General features: G+C 32.3%; 1 protein-coding gene across 2 annotated transcripts in view; it reads right to left on the reverse strand.

The window, feature by feature from the left end:
* The window catches only part of LOC116777095 (FH1/FH2 domain-containing protein 3), a 42870-nt gene extending 28957 nt beyond the window's left edge, over positions 1 to 13913 (reverse strand). The window contains exons 1-5 of one of the 2 annotated variants that reach the window (XM_061526016.1): positions 13837 to 13913; positions 6737 to 6804; positions 4173 to 6198; positions 3227 to 4028; positions 3072 to 3105 (exon numbers count right to left, since the gene is read on the reverse strand). In XM_061526016.1, coding sequence (XP_061382000.1) covers positions 3072 to 3105; positions 3227 to 4028; positions 4173 to 6198; positions 6737 to 6754 — 2880 coding nt within the window. In that variant the 5' untranslated portion in view covers positions 6755 to 6804; positions 13837 to 13913. Of the gene's footprint in view, positions 1 to 3071; positions 3106 to 3226; positions 6199 to 6736; positions 6805 to 13836 lie in introns of both variants that reach the window. The other variant, XM_032670451.2, reaches the window with a different exon arrangement.
* Positions 13914 to 22642: the final 8729 nt, after the last annotated feature.

Consider the following 22642-nt stretch of genomic DNA (forward strand, 5'->3'; position numbering starts at 1 on the left):
GGTGGAGTTATTTATGCAACCGGTTCTCTAAAACCTGTCATATGTTATTGTCGCGAGCGACTAAAGATGCTGTTTCTGATTCTTTTTTTTTTTAATGTTTCGCGAAACACTTTTGTGTTATATATAAAGAACGGAAATAGTCAAGGACCATCAACTTTTACATTAAAGTTGTCAGTATAAAGTTACAACGTTAAATATGTTATCGTTACAGTCCAATAATTTATAAATAGTCATTTTTATATTGTTTTATTTTCAATATTACTTTTTTTTAAACGTTTTCTTATAGACAAAATATATTTTTATGTATCTTTAAAACGGTAACGCTTTCTGTATTTATGTTATACGTATAATGGAACCTTTATATAAATTCCTAACTGATTCATAAGAATCAAAATAAAGAGTGTTGTTATTAAAATGTTTTATGTGATCATGTTTACAAAATATATAGTTAGGTTAGGTTAGTCTTTCCGCGAAGTATTAAAATACAATCTTCCAAATTTAAATCCATAAATATCTAAGATGCAAGGATTATATCGGTTCCAAAAATTAATAAGAGTGATCAAAAAGTTCGTAATAAACAAATAATTTATATTTTTAACCAAAATCTAATTAATAAAAAAAATTTTAAGTTAAAAATACAATATTTATATTAAATTTTTCAGAAGCATTATTAGAAAGGTGTATGTTTTGAAATTTCTTTAAAAAACATTTGTTACTCATTCCATGTACTTACTCTCAGTACAAATTTTACATTATTTGACTCAAAATATTGTTTTCAATAATAATGTCAATATTAATTATTTTACTGCAAGAAAATTTTAGAGCTAAATCAATAATAGTTACTTTTATCCGGTTAAAAAGCTTTAATACGGTATAAATAAGAATAATATAAAATCTTTGCGTATTTTGCAACTGACCTCTAAATGCACTTATTTTTTAATAAGTAATGTTTGAGAAAACAAATTGATTTGTTACAAATAACATACATAATCGCATTATTATGTTTGTACTATTTAAAAAATAACATAATTTACTTTTTAGTTTGTCGATAATGGTTTTCCCATACTTAAAATACGAATATACATAATGGTGAAGGATAATAAACAAATCGCATTTCTTTGTTGCCAACCTGAATGAGCCGAGTTTATTGCGAACGTGTAAAAAGACCGCCATCTCGTCATTAAGGCTTTGGGAAGATCGTGTTACTGATAACGAAAAATATTTTACATACATCGTTGTTATTTCTTATAATTATAATTATAATATTTGCCATATGTAATTGTTAAGTGTCATACACAGGCTTTTAAAAAAAGGCATATTGTCTGAAAAAATATGTAAGTATAAGTTCAAAAATTATTATTACAGGGCGGCCTTAGTAATATATAAAGTGTCGCTCCAATAAAAAAAAAATATTTAAAAACTTCAATTGGCCAATATCAATAGTGCTTTTATCTAATTAGGAGGATATCCGCAAAGGAAACAAAAAAAAACCCACACAACTCGGTACGAAATTTAATGCGGATGTGACACGGGTGGTACCGACAGATTTTTTATGGTGAAATACTTAAGCGATACAACAAAGTTAGGAACTAGTTTAATTATTTTAAACAAAATAAACGCTTCCATAAGCATTCAGTAAAAGCTAAAGTACTCTGTAAAAACGTACCCAGTCTCTAGTGTAGTTTGATATTAAGGTTGCAAGCAAAAAGTTAAATGCTTCTAAGATAAAAAGATAAAAAAATGTGCATTATAACAACTCGCTTTAATTTTATAGTAACTTTAGTATCTCACAAAACAATGGCAAAATAATTCACTAAAAGACCATCTTAAATAACAAAAAAAAAAAAAACGTAAAACCGGCTTCGCGTAATCGTTACTTATTATGCGTTAAGAATAAAACAAACATTTCTTAAAAATACCTTTTGAGATCAGAGTACAGTCTTAAAATCACTAATTCACTGCATTATTTTTATAAACTTTCAACGAGCCCGAGGCACTTCCGCGCTGACGGTACCGGCGTTAACAAAGGCTTAGGTGTAACTGAAGAGGCTGTTGCAAGACAACTCGCCTCAGGTACAATTTTCACGTCGCTATAACCAGGCCGATTTGAGAAGACCGATGTCTCGTTTTTAATCAAACTAAGAGAACACTTTCGCATTCGACAGGTTTAGTATCAAGAGACATTGTATAACATTGTTTAGAGGAAGGAGATGAAAAGTGAATTTAAAAGTAAATAAAATATTCGTGCGCTAGACAACTTCTTAGGTATACAATAATTCATTTACAAATTTTCTACAAAATTCCTACGTTTGAAGTATGTAAACGAATTTTTAGGATGAGTTTTGTATACCGGTAACTTGAGTTGTAAATCTTGTTTCTTGTACTTATACTGAATTGTATTTATATATCTCCTAGAAATATATATGTCTGTTACTATACAGATACTCTTAGTTTGGAGAACTTTTATGAGATCGATATTATATTTTATATGCTTACTTTAATTATTTATGTACATATAAAAAGACGTCCTTTTAAATGGTTTTACTAAAGCCGAAAAGTTGTTTTAATGGAGCTTATAAATATCCAAATTCCTTATATTCATTGCTATGACGTCACCGTTTCGAAATGCTAGCAACGAACAATAGTGCCTTCTCAGTCGCACGCGCAGTTCCCATAGGGGACCGATTCAAGGATAGTGTGTTCTCTTTAGTTCAGTGCTCCCTGCCGCGGAAGCCTTAAGGCGCTGTGAGAATATTAGGTGATCCTACAACCTGTTATTGCACATTAACAACTGTAATTTCATATGTTTTTCAAAAGCCTTCATCATATGCAGTCCATTGAAAAAGTATTTTACCTTTTTATTTACGAATTTTTTGTTAATATTTATAAACGTCACCTACTGTCGCTTTTTTAATAAAACGAAAACACTTACATCAAAATGAACAAACAGTCATTACTTGACTCGTAATTTAATATGTAATTATTTTTTATTAAGACCAAGAATAGGCTGGTCCCATCCGATCGTATCTATCAGTTTGCTTATACCAGAACAGATATTCTATTTGACTCACCTGATCTTCGACTCGGTAATCAATAATTTCACTTCTGAAACGAAATTTGTAGATGTTTAAATATATTGTTACTTTAATCATACTAAAATACATAAAATGGTTTTGTATAGACTTTTTTTTTCAGACAATATATATTTAATGTGAAAATAAAATACCTGCAACGTAGCTTCTTGATAACGGGCATCTGTGCGGTGCTGTCATGGATTCTCACTTGGGTAGGGTCTATCTCTTGACATTCGTCATCGTCAAAAGATACCTGACCGGTTCTACGCGCTAATATGGAATCCATGAATGGGCTGTAAATCTGGCCCGAAGTACCCAATATGTCGTCAATATCCGTATAACGTGATATGTATTTCTCGGAGCCTTTCTGGTACGGTATATTTGAAATACCTCTTCGGAATATCCTACTATTTTCATAAGGACTTGAGCTTCTACCGAGTCGATAATCCTCACTTTCTTTTGGAGTTTCCAATCCTTCTGGGCTCCTCCTTGCACCGAGTGGTTCGTCATCGGGAATGTGCAAAGGGAATGGAGGCATCTGACTAGGCGGTATGTATACTTGAACTTCGTCAGAATCTGAAGAATCACTATCTTCTTGAGGTGGTGGTGTTGGCAACTTTTCAATGCCTTCGGGAATATTCTTTTCGCTAGATAACCACCAAGGTCTCTCACCAGATTCAACATGTCGAATTCGTTTTATTGGGAAGGTTTTTTGATCGGAACCAGATTTGCTTAATTTGATACCATTTGGTAGTTCTTGTTTATTACTACTAGTAGTTTGATCGCTATTAGACCACCAATCTTTTATCTCACCGGAATCTATTTGTCGAATTTTAAAATGATAAAATTTTTCACTTTTATCGCTATCACTAGAAGATTTTCTAGGAGGAGTCAATCTCTCAATACCCTCTGGAATATTAGCACTGCTATCTAGCCACCATGGTTTCTCATCATCTGGAAAACAATTTGATTTTAAAGTTCTCTTAAAATTGTTTGAGTCCGAAATTTTGTTTTCAGAATAATTTTCCTGATTTCGGTCTTGTTCCACATTGCAACTTTTATTTTCGAAATCTGATTCCAGCCACCTTGAACGCTCACCTGATTCTACATGTCGTATTCCTTTTAACGTGACGAATTCATCTTCATTGGATACAATAATGTTTTTGGTATTATTTTTTGATTTGCTATTTTCGTTTTTTATATTAACAGATTCTTTGAAGTCTGCATCAGAATTCTCTTTGCGACCACATTCCGTATTATCTTGATGTCTCAATTTAAAAAGATTTGTTACCGGTGCTAAAGCTCGAATCAAAAAGGATTTGGCGTCTTCCGTTCCTTCATTTTTATTTTGTGGTAGTTGTTTTAACATTTGCTCAGTCTGTGATAATGAGATTTCCCCTTTTGAATTTCTAATACTGTCTTTTATGTTGGACTTAGATGTATTTTCATCTTCACTAATTGATGATTGAGTCGATAGGGTTACACTTGTTTCTGGACTATTATTCTCCCTACATTTCGAATATTTTAATTTTAATGGACCTTTTTGTAAGTCGCTAGACGTTTTTGTATTGTTTATATTCTTGGAAACTTTCGACTTTTGAAGTTTTTCGGTACTTTGTTCTGAACCTGTAGAACTTGCTGATTTAGTTCTTTTTTTAACAACCTTTTTAGATGATGAATCAGAAGAAGAGTCTGTACTAGATTTTCGGACCTTACTTTTCTTAAGTTTATTACTATTTTCTGATTTAGGAGGTTGGGGAGGTAACTGGTGACTATTAGTTATTGTGATTTCTGGAGATATTAACTCTGACGAGGACACAGCAGAAGAACTTCGTGTCTGTTTTAATGTGAGGTTAACATTAATTATTATTTCAGAGGTATCCTCATTCTTATTTTCATTATTCTTTTCCTCAAATTCTGTTGCATCACTAGAAGTTTTTCCGTCGTTAACTTTTTCATGTTCAGTTTGCGAGCCTAATATTTTGTTTTCTATTGGTTCCTTGCTTCTACTTCGACTACTTCTATCATAAGAGTTAGCATTACTTTCTCGTAGATTGGAATACTGCGTTGAATATCTTCCTGCGTAACCGGTGTAACTATTAACATTAGGTGAGTAATATGTCCAATTTGTCATACTAGTTCTACTAGTGCTACCAAATCGACTCGATCGAGTTGGATCATCCAGCCTATCCGATTGCATTTCTTTATCTACCAACGGGGGTCTTTTCTTTGGACGTGAAATTATTTTTTCTATTGTTTTGGCCATATCTGCCCTTCTCATTCTCACATAAGTAGACGAACCTGGTGGCGTAGGGGAAGTATGCCGTGTGACAACTGTAACAGTTTCAATACCTTCATTTGGCTCTATAACTAAGTCAGATCCATTTAATAAACATTCATCATTAACAACCTCCTTCTGACTATCTTCCTCGACCACAACATTTGACAATGAGGTTTTAAGATTTTCAGTTTTATTTATATCAATTACGTTAACTGGCGACACAGAGGGACGTTTTATGGGAGTGGGGCTCCTCAGATAACTCGATGTAGATAAACGATTTCCAATTGCGTAACGATTAACATTCACTTCTGGCTTTACTTCGGAACGGGGTGATGGTCTTGTATAAGATGAAGCACGGGGATAGAGCTTGTAATTTGACACACCACTATAATTCGAGGTCTTATCAGTCTTATTTGGAATGTCTTTATCGCGTTCAACAGGACTATCGTGACGTTTTTCTTTAAAAGTTTTTATGGTTCTTCTATCAGGACTAGAATGACGTGAAGTTCTACTAAGACAGTATTTTGATGTTGTGGAAACCGGACTGACATCTCTGCTTTTATTTGTATTAATTGTAGGTACTGAAAGCTTGAGTGAATAATCTTTTTTTTCATATTTGGGAGAAGCTTTTTCGGTAGCTGTTTTACTGTAGCTTGCATACCGGTTTGCGATTGCTGATATTGGAGTTTCTTCTCGAGCAGAGCGGTCATTTACTATGGGTATACTTGAAGATTTATAGGAAGGAGTTGTTGTGTACTTTGCTGTAACAGTAGCCGCTCTCTCTGTAGAAGTGCTCGCATTTCTACCTATATCTCGGTTTCTGCCGTATGATGAAGTTTCGTACTGAAATAGAGTAAGACCAAATAAAATAAGGCTGGCGATTCAAAGATAGTTTTGAAATAGTTTATGCCCTATACCCAAGTATATTTATTTACTACGATTATAAATTTCCATGTCAAGTACATGCCAGCCCGTCATATTCGAGTAATATTTTCAAATCCATAATCTTCATTCAACACTATCTAGCATAAAGTTGTTCCTTTCACCGCTTTATAAATAGCGAGCGGAATGCGCTGGAGATAACGTACAAGGGGTTTTATTGAGCCCTTCGTTCTTGCAGCAGACTGATTAATAGTGGGCTGAAGAATGGAATTTATTAACAGTGTTATACTACTGTTTATGGGGATTAGAAAAGGTTTCAGGATATATTATAGCAAATTATTTTACGTATCAAGAAGAACATTTGCATTTTATTTATTATAATAGTAATGTATTGCCAATATCTTGTTTTAATTCGCTTAAAATAACTTTATGCTTTACAACCACTATATTTTTTAATTTATATAAAATTGTATAATTATTCAAGCTGCCTCATACTTACATAATTTCTGAATGACATTATTAATGCAATATAGATCCTTCCATATGTCTAGTGAAACTCGGTTTGTCCTGCAAAAGTAAAAAAGAGTAATATGAATGAAGTAATAATTTAGACATAGATCTGGGGATAATCCTAAATGATACTATTAAAATTTAAAGCATACTATTATATTATTTCTACTCATTCATATTATGTATTTTGGTCGGGAAAGTTCAAAGACCAGTATCCATTTCAACGAAGTTGAGTTGCTATTTTTGTTTAAAAACATATCTGTTTTAATTAAACGGCGTTTCTGACGGTTTTAAAATAGACTCAGTTTCAATGTTTCCGTATTGACCTATATCGATAGACGATGGACGTGAGATGGATGGCCGTAATTAATAGGTTTTAACAGATCTAGGATACATTTAATTATAATATATATATATATATATATTTTAAACAAATAAATTTTGACTGTCGATGTCTTATAACGGAAATGGAATGGAATGTAAACTTCATAATTAAATCTTCTTTCGTCCAATGGAAAATGTAAAAAATATTGTTATTAATATAAATTGAACACCATAAAGTACTAGATAATGTATGATTACTGAAAAAATAATATTAAACTGATCAATTGGCAACGGAATGTTAAGTATTAACTCTATGTCATCTATAGTCATATCATTAATCCTATTTACGATTTACTTAAGTGTAAACAAATCCCACGGTTGTAACAATTTGATACACGATGTACAATCATCTAAACTGTGAATAGGCTATAAACCACGTGGTATTATACAAAGCGTGTTGTAAAGCAAGCAGAAAACAGCCCAGAGGTTACACTTAAGGGATTCACGGTAAGCCTTATTGAAAAGTAGGAAAGTTCAGTTCTACCGACCATATTTTGGTATATTTATTAACTGTTGTTTGTTGGATTGACTTGAATTGTAAAATTAATATGTTATCGACACAAGCTTTTGCAAATTGATTGTTTTTTTATTAGGACTATATCGTCATAATATTCAATTATGGCGATATAGTCCTAAGAAACGACTAATTTTATTACTACTTATATAAGTAAATTATTACAAACTAACAACACATCGTTGACGTCTTGCCTATTAGATTTGCCTTACAATATTAGAACCCTCGCTTATAAATTTGCCAGAATGTTATAAAATTAAGACAGCTCTTTATCTAGAAAGACGCGTTCGAATATAAATATGATTGTTTTATTTGAATTTAACGTCAAGGTCACAACTATAATGAGAGGATGCAGTTTGACTGCCTCACAGCTGTTGTTGTGAAAAAATGTAACCAGTAAAACTCACGAAGATATGCAGACACCTGCCTGTAACAGAATTGTTGTTATCGACTAGTTAATATAACAAACTGGCCAAAAATACGTGTGCGAAATTATTAATATGATAAACACATATTTCATAAATTTAAAACACTTAAAACATATGTGGTAAAATTGATTTCTCAAATCTAATATTTATGATTTTACCATCCGCTTTTAAGTTCATAATTCACATTTACAATAGCAGGCGTTAGATTTAATTTTATCGAAAGTACATCACGAAAATAAATGGCCTACTCTGAGCAGTTTAAGTGTCAAAGACTCGGGTTCGGTGCCTGGCTTGTAATGAGGTCGACGCAGCAGACATAGTCCTGCCAGATATTTTCTTAGAATTCGATAACGCTATCCCTACTTTTTATGGACCTTAAACCCATGATAATAGAGATTTATAGTTAAAATTTGGTAAAGAATACCTGTGTAAGGAAGTACAATAGCTTTGTTAGGGATTAACAAAATTCATAATTGGTAGCATTAAATGATATTGACAAACAAAATGATTTGTAAACTATTAGTTTTTTAAATATTTTAATTCTATGGATATTTCACATTATTGTCATATACAAAATGAAACAAAAGTGGTAATTGTTAATTTTACAACATCTAATAATATTACTTTTCACATCAAATTTTTTTAATACTTCTAATGTTTTTTCAGGAATTAGGTTCAAACCTAAGTGCCTGAGGATGATCAATATAACTTTTTAGTAGCTTTGGAATTCCATTACATAATTTTTAAAATTAACGCTACATCACCGCCATCAAATAATCTAACTAACGGTAACATAGGAATATATAGTTGTAAATCAACATACATTTACTAATATTTCTTAATGAAACTGATGAGAATGGATTGTTTCGTTAATAACTCATACAACTGATGAATTTATTGTGTAGCCTTTTAACAGTACTATCAACCCTCCCCTGTAGATAGTGGACTTTGCTTCTACTGCTATCAAATTAAATATTGATTAAATTAAACCCAAACGCCACAAATCTGACTTTACATTTAATATAAAGGCTAAATGGTTATTTATCATCCTAAAGCAGCATCAGGCTAGAAACAACAAAGCCTTAAGTACATAACTCCATCGAATTAGGAAATTGGATCAGTAATTGGTTTTAAAATTAAATAAAAAATCCAGCACATGACTAACACGCGTTTGGTGAAAATATTGTTTGTTACACAAACTAATATTTAAGGGTATCCGATGACCCCGTTGGCACATTTCTTAGTATCCATCTGCCAAGTAGTCGTTTCTGGGTTTGAATCCCGGCTGTTGTCGTTTCGAAAGGTCACTTCGGTTCATTCATATATACTGACTACTAATTGAGATAAGTCATAAAATAGAAGTAAAGTATACTTTCTGTATACTTTCTGTAGTATTCACTTTATTTAGGTAAAAAGTAACATTGAGTGAGTTTCAGTTTTTAAAGTTGCTCAAAAATAAATAAATTGATTAATTATAAAAAGTTTTTATGATGTAAACGTTTTGGCAATTTTATCTACATCTAAGCAAACGAATACTACATACAGGATGAAAAAAACCTAAAAAATTGCTTGCGGCCTATTCCAGCTTGCAACATATAGTTACCTAATGAAAGATCTACCAATTCTAAAAGCGCTCAGAGCTTGACAAAAATGATCGCCGCCTGCGTCGCTCAGGAATAATTATTACGATATTTATATGTGTGAACAGGTGACACGTGTGCGTGTTTGTGTACACAAAAAAATAAATATACTATTGAGTTTCCTTCAAACAATTTACGAAGGATCCTACTTCTAAAGTTGGAAATAAGATACTTCCCATAACTTTTATAGTACTTGAATATCCTTAACGATATTTTTGATACAAACTGGATAATGATGGACTTGATGGTGGATGAAAATTAATCCGAAGGTGGTAAAACCAATGTTCCATTAATAGCCTATTCATTCTTGCTTGAAGGTCTACAATGAACGATAGATACTTGAAGTGTGTCTGATGGTCTGATGGTAAAAGGAGGATGAAACATTCCAATCGTCAAATTCCGGCACTACTGACCATTAAATATTAGGATTCTGACTACTTTATTTTTTGTGTTCAAGTCTGACATAATTGCTTTATACCCATGGGTGTTCAATAATAAGACTTCTTGTACGCGTTTTTACGGATCCAAAAACCTAACCTAACATTTTATGTTATTTCTATTTCACCTAACATTTTACAACCAAAACAACTGGGAATATGTTGTGGCTAGTGTCCGGTAATCATTTTCCGGTGAACAATACATATACTGGAAACAACACAATTGCTGAAATGACTCATAGGGAATTGATGAGTTAACCATTGGCTTTTTGGAGCAGCAACTAGCACCAACTGATAGATAACGATCTCTGAGAAAAACAGAAAACCAGACAATCAGACCAGGAAATATACCAATAAGGCTCTCGACCAGATCCTATCGAAGGATTTTGAAGACAAGAATTTTCCTTCTAAGCGTGTGGAATGCATAGTGCAAATCTGGAGACAGCGGAGACACCCGGACCCACACAGATATAGTAATTGTGTTCTTTGGGGGTGGAGACTTTTATGGGTAGCTAGTGACTGCGGGAGGCCAGAGGGACTGATGGGTACTAGACAATATCTTAATTATTCCGGCGGCCGACGTTACGGGTTCCCATCGACGAAAATAAATAAAGAAAGAAGTCAATAATTCTATGGATTTATATAATATATTTAAAAATTATCTGTTGTTTTTTCACTCCGATTTTGCTATCATATGAGTACTCCTACAAAGTCTCTTCGTCAAAAAATTTGGGTATTCTGTTTTTCATTATTACAATATTAGAGAAAAGAAATGTCAGAAAGTGCATTTTCTTTATTTAAAGGTATATTTTGATCTCAATGTTCTATACTATAATTATAATTTTGGATCATTTATACGCCCGTGTGTGTCATGCATTTGTACGGCGGCGTAGATAAAAATAGCTAAAGCTGCGTTCGTTGCAATGGGATATCCTGACAAATGCTTGGTATATATCCGCTATAGTTAATTCATTTATTAGTTGTACCATCCATTAAACAGCGATAATTCAGAAGATATATTAATATAAAATAATTTATATTAATTAAATTATATTTATATTTATATTACTAAATTTGTAAACGTTATACATGGACTTAATTTATGATTGTTGAAAATGAGACTTGTACATAGAATGTACTAGATATCCACCAGAATATTCGGTATTTCTCAGAAGTCATAACTTAGAGCAGATCAGAATATAAACTATATTGATGGCATCACAGAAGTTGTGATGGGCACAACTTCACAACTTTTGTGAGAAGTTCTACCCGTGTTCCATATGTGTATAATTTATAAATCTGGCCTTAAAAAGCTTTTGATTTGTCTTTGTGTTTTTTTGCTATTACTTGATGGGAACAAAAGTTTATATTTTGATATGACACAAGTCACTGATATAGGTATTGGGTGAAACGGAATGGGCATGCAAACAAGAATTCATAGTTACATACATATCGCCGTGGGAAATGTGATTTATGTCATCGCAATATGAATAAAACGTAATCACATGTAAACATTTATATACTCACTACTACTATTATGCAACAGTACATGATTTTACAACTGGGTTTTATCACCCGAACTATTTTAAGGAACAACCATAGTTCCATTTTACATCCACGTTCACTCTAAAACGTAAATATGTAAACACTAAAATCGGTAGTTTCTGAGATTTAAGCAAAATGTACTCTGGATGCAGCTAAATAAATAGTCACATTTGTTTTCCATTTAACAACATCTAGTTATCATTCCATTATAGCTTTTATTTTATGAGCATTAAGTACTATACAGATGATTCAGCTTTGCGGAAACGTATAATTCAGCAATTTAGTGAAACAATTGTTTGACTTCTCAATAGTCATTTAAATATCGCGTGTATTTTTAGCAACGGCTCGGTCACGACGCTAGTCTATTAAAATTTTAGTTAATTTCTGTTTCTGTGATGTATTGAAGGTTACTAGTGTACTGATTTTAATAGAAACGACATGTAGGTCACGATACTAATAAATTGACTTTTATACAGATAATAATAACAATACAATAATACCTAAAATTACTTTTATAATATACATAAAAGTTATTTAATTTGTTACCAATATATTACTATAGTGATATTACTGACTAATCCAGAAGTTTCTTTTTTGTAATTTTTAAGATGACACACACAATAATTTTATAGATTAAAACAAACTGACTGATTGCTGTCACCGGAAAAAAATAATGCTTTTTTTTTATAGATAACTAAAATACATGTACAGATAAAATTTAAACGCGTAATGAAAACTCGACCTTCTTTGTAAGGCGTCGGTTTAGAAATTTTTAAGTGTAGGTACAGTTTTCTAATAGCAAGGAAACTTCGTGAACAACATAATCTAAATATTTTTTTCTCCTACTCAAGTAACACTCATACGAACTATCAAAGTCTAAAATTAAAAAAAAGACATTGTATAACTCAATTCAATATGATAGCATTAATTATGAATACACTCAAGTTCAATAAAATATCGTATCAATTAACGTAAAAGAAAATTAACCAAAGGTTGTGTGAAATAAAAATTTACTAGCGAACTTGACATAGATGAACCCGATATTTTCTGCCAGACGATATATTTGCAAAATAGAAACATGAAACTGCCGACATAAATCAGATATGATAATTCTTTTGTAGTGCGGACCATATTCACTCACACGTCACATATCCCACTGACTTATATTTTATATTTAAATATCTACAATATCCGCTTTAAATTGCAAGATGCCAAGAAACGCTATAAGAAATTTAATTTATTAAAAAAAATCAACTCTCAAAAGTTAATAAAGTTTCAGTAAATTTCTGAGACGAGTGACAATTTTGAATTGGTAATACAGCCGTCTCAGATGGTATTTAAAAGCAAAATAAAAAGAAGATACTATTTTTATCTTCGCCTGAACGAAGTTCGGTTTTTAACAAGTTAGTGTGGATTGTGTACATACAAATACTTTCAAAACATATTTTTGTATATAGTAATGTAAATTGTAAATATGTAATAAAATAACGTTTGTCTTAATTGTCTTTTACTTTATAAGTATGTTGAGTCTCTTATTTCTTACAATATTAATACAATTAACATTATAACTTATAAAATTCTGTACCTTATAACTGTTTTACTAAATTTTTTGTTATAAATATACATATGTATATATGAATGATACGTTTTATATGTTTTCTATGATCAAAATATTTTTTCCGCAAAAACAATATGACTAAAAGACAAAAAGTAAACTATTTTGTAAAAATTTGCACGTTATTATATCATAATATTCTGAAGTGATTCACATAAACCAAAAATATTGCATTTTTGACATATATTCATAATGTTATTATTATTATTTAGTAAATTATCTTTATGGAATAATATAAATTAATAAGTTTTGCAAACAAATTAGCAATAATATATTTTAAAGTCTTAACATTATTATTCATAGGAAAATTTTACGTTTACCCACATAAATAAATGTTGAAATATATCTTTCATAGAATTTGTAGCCAGCACTATAAACTACACGCGATCTTCTAATACAATACTATCTTGAACAATGCTAAATAATAGGTACATAATTTTAAAAACACGTACACCAACTTATTACTCATTAATGAGATGATGCAGTTCCTGTTTTTATTATTTGTCTTATGATATAATGGACTCACCTGCGAGTAAGATGCGCGAGTGATGAAGGGCGGACGGCGACTGGGCGGGCGGAAAGAGGCGCGGGCGCATGTAGTGCCACTTTAAATAAAACGGGACGGATACGGCACGACTTTAACCTGATAGGTTTGATGTTGAATCGGATATTGTAATTATTATATTTTTATTTTAATTATTATCTTTATTATATTTTTCTCGATGAGCCATAATGATATCGAATTATCTATTGTATATATTTTGTAAAAATAAAAATGAATACATTTTTTATTTTATTTTATTGCATTTTGTGAGTATATTTGAGTCTGATACGGATACGTTGCGCACACCTAAGGTTTCGAACTGAATGACAAACGCAGTGACAGCTGTTCAATATGTACCTACATATAATCGTTGCATTTTGTTAGAATATCAGTTATAAACCGAATAATTTTTTCAACAAGATACTTCAATCCTTAAGAATATTAACTTTTTAAATAATTTGTTATAAGATTTATTATCTTCACAAGATAGATGCTTTCATTCTATGCTATATTTTTGAGCCATTTATGAATATTTTTTTAAGTTGCGAACCATTTTGCGAGATGCAGTCGAAACTATGAATAAAACGCAATAAACATATCATTAATGCTTAGATATTTTACGGGTATTTTGTAACGATTCTTGATAAGTTGTTAAAACAAATTACTCTTGAATAAGTTTTTGCTCTTTTTTTAAGACAGGAATTTTGTATTTTACTTATGTTATTTTGACTTACTCTTATGCTTTTATTACAAAGCTAAATTTTCGTTTGTAATTTTACATATTTTAATTTTTTATAATCACTTCTAGTGTTAAATTAATTCATTGTGACTGTAATGACACGAAGAACTTGATATGATTTAAATTCAAAGCATTTACAGTTTCTGTCAAGAATAAAAAATGCAGTGATCATGAAAGTAAGTATACTTGGAAAGGTATATGAATAATGAATATGTCACTATGAATTCTAAAACTGTATAAAAAATCCATTAAAAACGTTTGAGTGTGCATTTTTTACACAACTTCTTAAGATAAAAGTAGTATTTGCCAGATCAGCGATATAGTAACGCTTCAGAAGGCTAAATTGTTTGTTTAGGAACATGCAAATACAACGTTGGCAGACGTCCTTTGGCTTATAATATGACGAAAGGGTGTTTAAATAGGATAGTTTGGCTTTTTGATCTAATTATTTCCCTAATGTAATTTGATAACTGTATTATGTATATACTGTGTCGGGTGTATTTCATAAGTTTATTTTTAATAAACTGTATCTTTTTAATAAAATTCTAAAAGATTTATAAAATTGCAAAGTATGTCAAAAAACAAAAATAGTTAATATAGGATAATATAGCATATTAAAACAGACTTCTTAAAACGGAACTGGGACAGAACCACTATCATTCAGTTCTCGTTAAACAATATTATTCACATGAATTCAGGTCTGTCTATAAGCGAAATTGTTGAACTTCTATAAAAGCAATCATAGGTATTTTTATATTACCTAACAAGGATCTAAATCAAAAAACGGTGAAAGTTCTGTTTAATGCCGTTTCAGAAACAAATCGCATTTATCAATCAACATTTCACGAACGGCACGGCACATTCACATGGTGCGGCAGATTATACAGAAGACCGAAGAGTATAATCAGCCCTTTGTCTAGCATTCGTGGACTATGAGAAAGCTTTTGACTCGATTGAAACTTGGTCTGTTCTGGAGTCCCTGCAACGTTGCCAAGTTGATTGGCGGTATATCCGAGTGATAAGATGTCTCTACGAAGCCGCCTCCATGTCCGTCCAAGTACAGAATCAGCAAACAAGTCCCATACCGTTGCATCGAGGAGTGAGACAAGGGGACGTTATCTCCCCGAAACTGTTCACAAATGCAATGAAGGATATGTTTAAGACGCTGCGCTGGAAAGGACGAGGTATTAACATTAATGGCGAACACATCTCTCACTTGCGATTTGCAGACGAAATCGTCATTATGGCAGAAACGCTGCAGGACCTACAACAGATGCTTGATGACCTGGCTGACTCTTCTATACGCATCGGCCTACGGATGAATTTGGACAAAACCAAGGTCATGTTCAATGAACATGTTCTACCGGAACCGATTGCAGTACACGGTGTCGTTCTCGAAGTTGTTCAAAAATATGTCTATCTGGGGCAAGTATTGCAGTTGGGTAGAAACAATTTCGAGGACGAGGTGAGTAGAAGAGTTCAGCTGGGTTGGGCAGCGTTTGGGAAGTTACGCCAGGTCTTAACATCGTTGTTTTGACACCGGCCACGTGGCGGCGCAGTGCCAGCACCCGGAGGACCGTAGCCGGAGATGTTTCCGGTGCGGGACTTCGGGACACAAGGCGGCCGAGTGCGAGGCAGCACCAAACTGCTTCGTGGTCGAGGCTGCCGGCAAAACAGAGAGGGCACACGTGCTGGGGGCAAGCGGCTGCGTTGCAAGGCCGTCTCTCCCCGGCACGACAGCCAAATCGAGAAGGGCGCCAAGGAAGGCCCGGCTGAAAAAGCCCAAGGCCAATGGCGGAGGAGGAGCGGTTCCCGCCCCGCCTGCCATGGAATTGGATGCCTAGCCCGTGGGCGGCGATCGGGGGATCGCCGCTTACATCAAGAGGGCCCGAGAAGCAAGTTCCCCAATGTCCGGGGAGCTCTCGGAGAGGCAAGCGGTGGCACGACCAAGCCGGTGCACTGGGCAGAGCCAAGCCGGGAGGGGCAAGCGCTGCGGGGTCGTGGTAGTTAAACAGTTCCCACGTCCCCCGCGATAGCGCAGAAAGAGGACATCGGGGGGTTTAAGTGGGTAAGAATCCCACATGCCCCGGTCGCGTCCCCCACGCGGCCGGAAGTCTTACGAAAATTTCCCCCCGTCAACAAAAAAAAAATAACAAAAAAAAAAGGTCTTAACATCGTCGATCCCACAATGTCTAAAGACGAAAGTCTTCAATCAGTGCGTCCTACCCGTAATGACTTACGGTGCCGAAACGTGGTCACTAACGGTACGGCTAGTTCACCAACTCAAAGTCGCTCAGCGAGCTATGGAAAGGGCTATGCTCGGGGTTTCTCTTAGGGATCGCATCAGAAATGAGGTGATTCGGCAGAGAACCAAAGTCATCGACATAGCCCACCGGATCATCATCATCATCATCATCATCATCATCATCATCATCATCATCATCATCATCATCATCATCATCATCATCATCATCATCATCATCATCATCATCATCATCATCATCATCATCATCATCATCATCATCATCATCATCATCATCATCATCATCATCATCATCATCATCATCATCATCATCATCATCATCATCATCATCATCATCATCATCATCATCATCATCATCATCATCATCATCATCATCATCATCATCATCATCATCATCATCATCATCATCATCATCATCATCATCATCATCATCATCATCATCATCATCATCATCATCATCATCATCATCATCATCATCATCATCATCATCATCATCATCATCATCATCATCATCATCATCATCATCATCATCATCATCATCATCATCATCATCATCATCATCATCATCATCATCATCATCATCATCATCATCATCATCATCATCATCATCATCATCATCATCATCATCATCATCATCATCATCATCATCATCATCATCATCATCATCATCATCATCATCATCATCATCATCATCATCATCATCATCATCATCATCATCATCATCATCATCATCATCATCATCATCATCATCATCATCATCATCATCATCATCATCATCATCATCATCATCATCATCATCATCATCATCATCATCATCATCATCATCATCATCATCATCATCATCATCATCATCATCATCATCATCATCATCATCATCATCATCATCATCATCATCATCATCATCATCATCATCATCATCATCATCATCATCATCATCATCATCATCATCATCATCATCATCATCATCATCATCATCATCATCATCATCATCATCATCATCATCATCATCATCATCATCATCATCATCATCATCATCATCATCATCATCATCATCATCATCATCATCATCATCATCATCATCATCATCATCATCATCATCATCATCATCATCATCATCATCATCATCATCATCATCATCATCATCATCATCATCATCATCATCATCATCATCATCATCATCATCATCATCATCATCATCATCATCATCATCATCATCATCATCATCATCATCATCATCATCATCATCATCATCATCATCATCATCATCATCATCATCATCATCATCATCATCATCATCATCATCATCATCATCATCATCATCATCATCATCATCATCATCATCATCATCATCATCATCATCATCATCATCATCATCATCATCATCATCATCATCATCATCATCATCATCATCATCATCATCATCATCATCATCATCATCATCATCATCATCATCATCATCATCATCATCATCATCATCATCATCATCATCATCATCATCATCATCATCATCATCATCATCATCATCATCATCATCATCATCATCATCATCATCATCATCATCATCATCATCATCATCATCATCATCATCATCATCATCATCATCATCATCATCATCATCATCATCATCATCATCATCATCATCATCATCATCATCATCATCATCATCATCATCATCATCATCATCATCATCATCATCATCATCATCATCATCATCATCATCATCATCATCATCATCATCATCATCATCATCATCATCATCATCATCATCATCATCATCATCATCATCATCATCATCATCATCATCATCATCATCATCATCATCATCATCATCATCATCATCATCATCATCATCATCATCATCATCATCATCATCATCATCATCATCATCATCATCATCATCATCATCATCATCATCATCATCATCATCATCATCATCATCATCATCATCATCATCATCATCATCATCATCATCATCATCATCATCATCATCATCATCATCATCATCATCATCATCATCATCATCATCATCATCATCATCATCATCATCATCATCATCATCATCATCATCATCATCATCATCATCATCATCATCATCATCATCATCATCATCATCATCATCATCATCATCATCATCATCATCATCATCATCATCATCATCATCATCATCATCATCATCATCATCATCATCATCATCATCATCATCATCATCATCATCATCATCATCATCATCATCATCATCATCATCATCATCATCATCATCATCATCATCATCATCATCATCATCATCATCATCATCATCATCATCATCATCATCATCATCGTGGGGATGCGGGATGCGGGATACTAAATGTCAGTCTATAAAAAATATGTAGTCGACATAGTGCTTTTAGTTAATGTAGCTAGCGATTTGGGGGAGCTTTTGTACATTTGCAAAATATTTGTTAGAACACTATTGTTTTTTTTTTTTGTGATAATTTCAAACAAATAAATGGTCCCTAATAAAGAAACGAATGAGCAATAATGATATTTTAAATACAGAAATAACCAGACATGAAATGTCATTATAGTTCCTTGCCATATTGTTATTTACATTTTGTGAATCCTTGGAATCTGGGTTAAAGCGGATATGTAAGTGATATACTAAATTTATTATTATTATTATTTATTTCGACTAGTCTCTAAGTTTTTCATAAATATGTGTATAATTGTATATGTCATACATTAAACGTGGTTGGTATTTTATTTCTAGCATAGCTAATATAATGAGGAATTACATATTTGGCAGGTACTTGTATTCTTCCATAACAATAAATAATATTTTTTTATTGCGATGTCTAAGGTACCATGGATTTGTTTATTAACAAGGGTTTAATGTTCTATATAATACAGAAACATTAAATAAGGGGTGTATTGAAATCTTTTCCTTTAGACATAATATCTGGTTTATCATTTTAATTAACTGAAACTGCTCATCTCAAAACAAATACGAGTAGAAGAATTTTAATATTACCTCTTAATGCAGGGAAGTTTTTCAAGACAAGGATATAAATATTTTGAAAAAAATCGAAAGCATTACTAAATTCATACAATTTGTGAAAAGCTTGAAAGAGAGCTGGTAATTTGTCGATATCATTTTGTTATTAGAGATTATTCTAATTAATTTTAAATAAATGTGTACATGGAGAGTTAATATAAATTACCAATAAACGATGAAAATTGGGTGTAGAATAATTTAATATATTATTTTAATTTTACAGAGTAATTTAATATATTTGATTCGTAAAAGACAAATAAAAGTAAAAAGATCCTTAATTCGGAAATGAAATTGCAATTTTTAAAAGGCTTGTTAATAGAGTACAAACCCGTGGGAAAATATACCTGTGATATGGACCAACGTTTTATAAATATTTTTCATTTAACTCCAAATTTTATTGTATATACTGATCTTTACAACATAATTTCTAATTAAAAATAATGTTATTAAATAAAAAACAAATAAGTAACACATTTTGTATTGATTTGATTTTTTTATCTTCCGAGCCCTTCTCTGAAAATAAGTACGGCGTTCATTGGTAAATATTACGAACTTTCACATGGTACGCCCGATTTAAATTATTTAAAAAGTAATTTACAGATACTGATGTAGGCTTGAAAACGAAGTAATTTATCCTGATAAGACTTAATACCGTATCTATGTAAATAGCTTTCCAATAAACCCTTTAGGAATGCCAATATTAAAATGTTGTAAATTGGATATACTATGTTATCCTTAAGGTATAACAATATACCACCGCGGACTTTTCTGTAGATCTATATAAGATACACATTTCCACCATATATTATTTTGTTATATCTCAAAGCATTTAAGCACTTTTTTTGTTAAAATCTCTCATATGGCTAATGTTTTCCCGACCACTTCAACAAATATCGTTAATGTACACTCAAATAAATACAAAAATTTAACAAATTATATACTAAAACCTTCCGCGAGACTCACGCTATCGAGTGGTGATAACTGTTTGATAATCGATGTAGTAATTTTTCCGTTATTCATGAACAGACAGACAGACGCGGCGAGGGACTTTGTTTTATGATATGTATATTGAAATTGATTGATGGATATTGACTAACAGCCTCCCAAGTGTTATTCACGTTGGTTCATTTCACATGTAATTTTTTCCATGGGCTTGCAATCAATTGTGTTAACGAAAAATCTATAAAGAAATCAACAATAAATAAAAGAACGCTTAAAATATTTATGAATTTCTATTTGTTTCCTCTATTAGGACTTCATCAATAAATTGTTCCTATTCTGACATATCCACGCAGTATGTTACCCAGCCTTATTATAAATTTTTTACAATAATCAGATTAACATACATACAATACAACATTTTCTTAAATTTTAAATATTTTTGGAGAAACGACCCGATCATTTGTTAGAATAAATCAAAGTATTGATTATTGCTCATATGTTTGTATGGCGATATCTGTTTCAAGTGCAACGTAACGAAATAAAAAAAGAAAAATGTGAGTCTTGTTCTGTTAAATAAATATGTCAAAAATACGTATTATGTGTAGAGTTAAACGGGCTGCCGGATGCGTTTAAAACGAATTTTTTCTTTGGAGGATGTCCAATCATTATGCCTTTTGCAACAATGAATCACTGTATCTAGTTATTGCAACACTTTCCATTGTTCTTTATATTTATCTACAGTGCAATGAGTTATCCGAATTACCTGCATTGCGAAACTGTTTTTATAACTTTTCATTTCTGATTTTTTTATGAAACCATAGTTAGCTTTATTGTCTTCAGTATTCAGACCAGGCATGAACAATTCTGGTCGTGTTTGCTATATATAAATTTATAAAGATAACTGTTACGGTAACAGCTATCTTTATATATTATTATGTAATCGGTAACAATCGGTAACACTGTTACCGATAAATAATTATAATTTACCTTTTAACTTTTAAAACTAAGGATAGATATACTACATAGTGAAATAGAAACGCTTTTACAAGCTGTTACATTTTAGCTATTCTGGAATTAGAAATTTTGTTAAAACCAAGATCAATAAAATGATCCGTTGGTGCAAGAAGATTTATAGGTTGTTAGATGAATATAAGGTTATATATATATTTAATATACATTTTCTATATACTAAGATAAGTTACGATCAGGTTGTTGTTGTTTATAAAAATTACAGTCTTATAAAAGATATAAAAGTAGGAAATCAATAATCATTAAGATAATCTGATACATGTCAACATGTCTTAAATTCTAAATTTACATTTGCAATGTGTTAGTAGTACGGACTGGCATTTCATAAATAAGGGGGTATATTTCTTTTGATTAGAATTAGAAATTTTTTTTTTCAAAATAGTATCTACATAATAAAAATTTTAATAATTTATATTTCACTATACTTTACTATACTATAATAATATAAATAACTAAGTTATTTGAAGTATGGAAACACATATTGTTGCATTTTGTGTCTACCGTAGAAGTGATTTTACTCTTAATTACTTACTTTACAAACGAAATAAAAATCCCCTTGGTGTTTGAATTTTTATTGCATTTTGTATTCATTAACACTGTAATATAAATAGATTTTATTTTCATAATCATAAGTTACAGTTACAAACGTACATCACGCGTTTTACATATAATAAATAATATTATAAAATAATTCTTTATTTTAAAACTACTGCCCCTATAAATACGGTATGGTAACGTCAAAGCACTGGTAATCTTATATTAGAAAATTAAAAAAGCTTAC

Source organism: Danaus plexippus, chromosome Z (genome assembly GCF_018135715.1).
Source record: "Danaus plexippus chromosome Z, MEX_DaPlex, whole genome shotgun sequence".
Lineage (NCBI taxonomy): Eukaryota > Metazoa > Arthropoda > Insecta > Lepidoptera > Nymphalidae > Danaus > Danaus plexippus.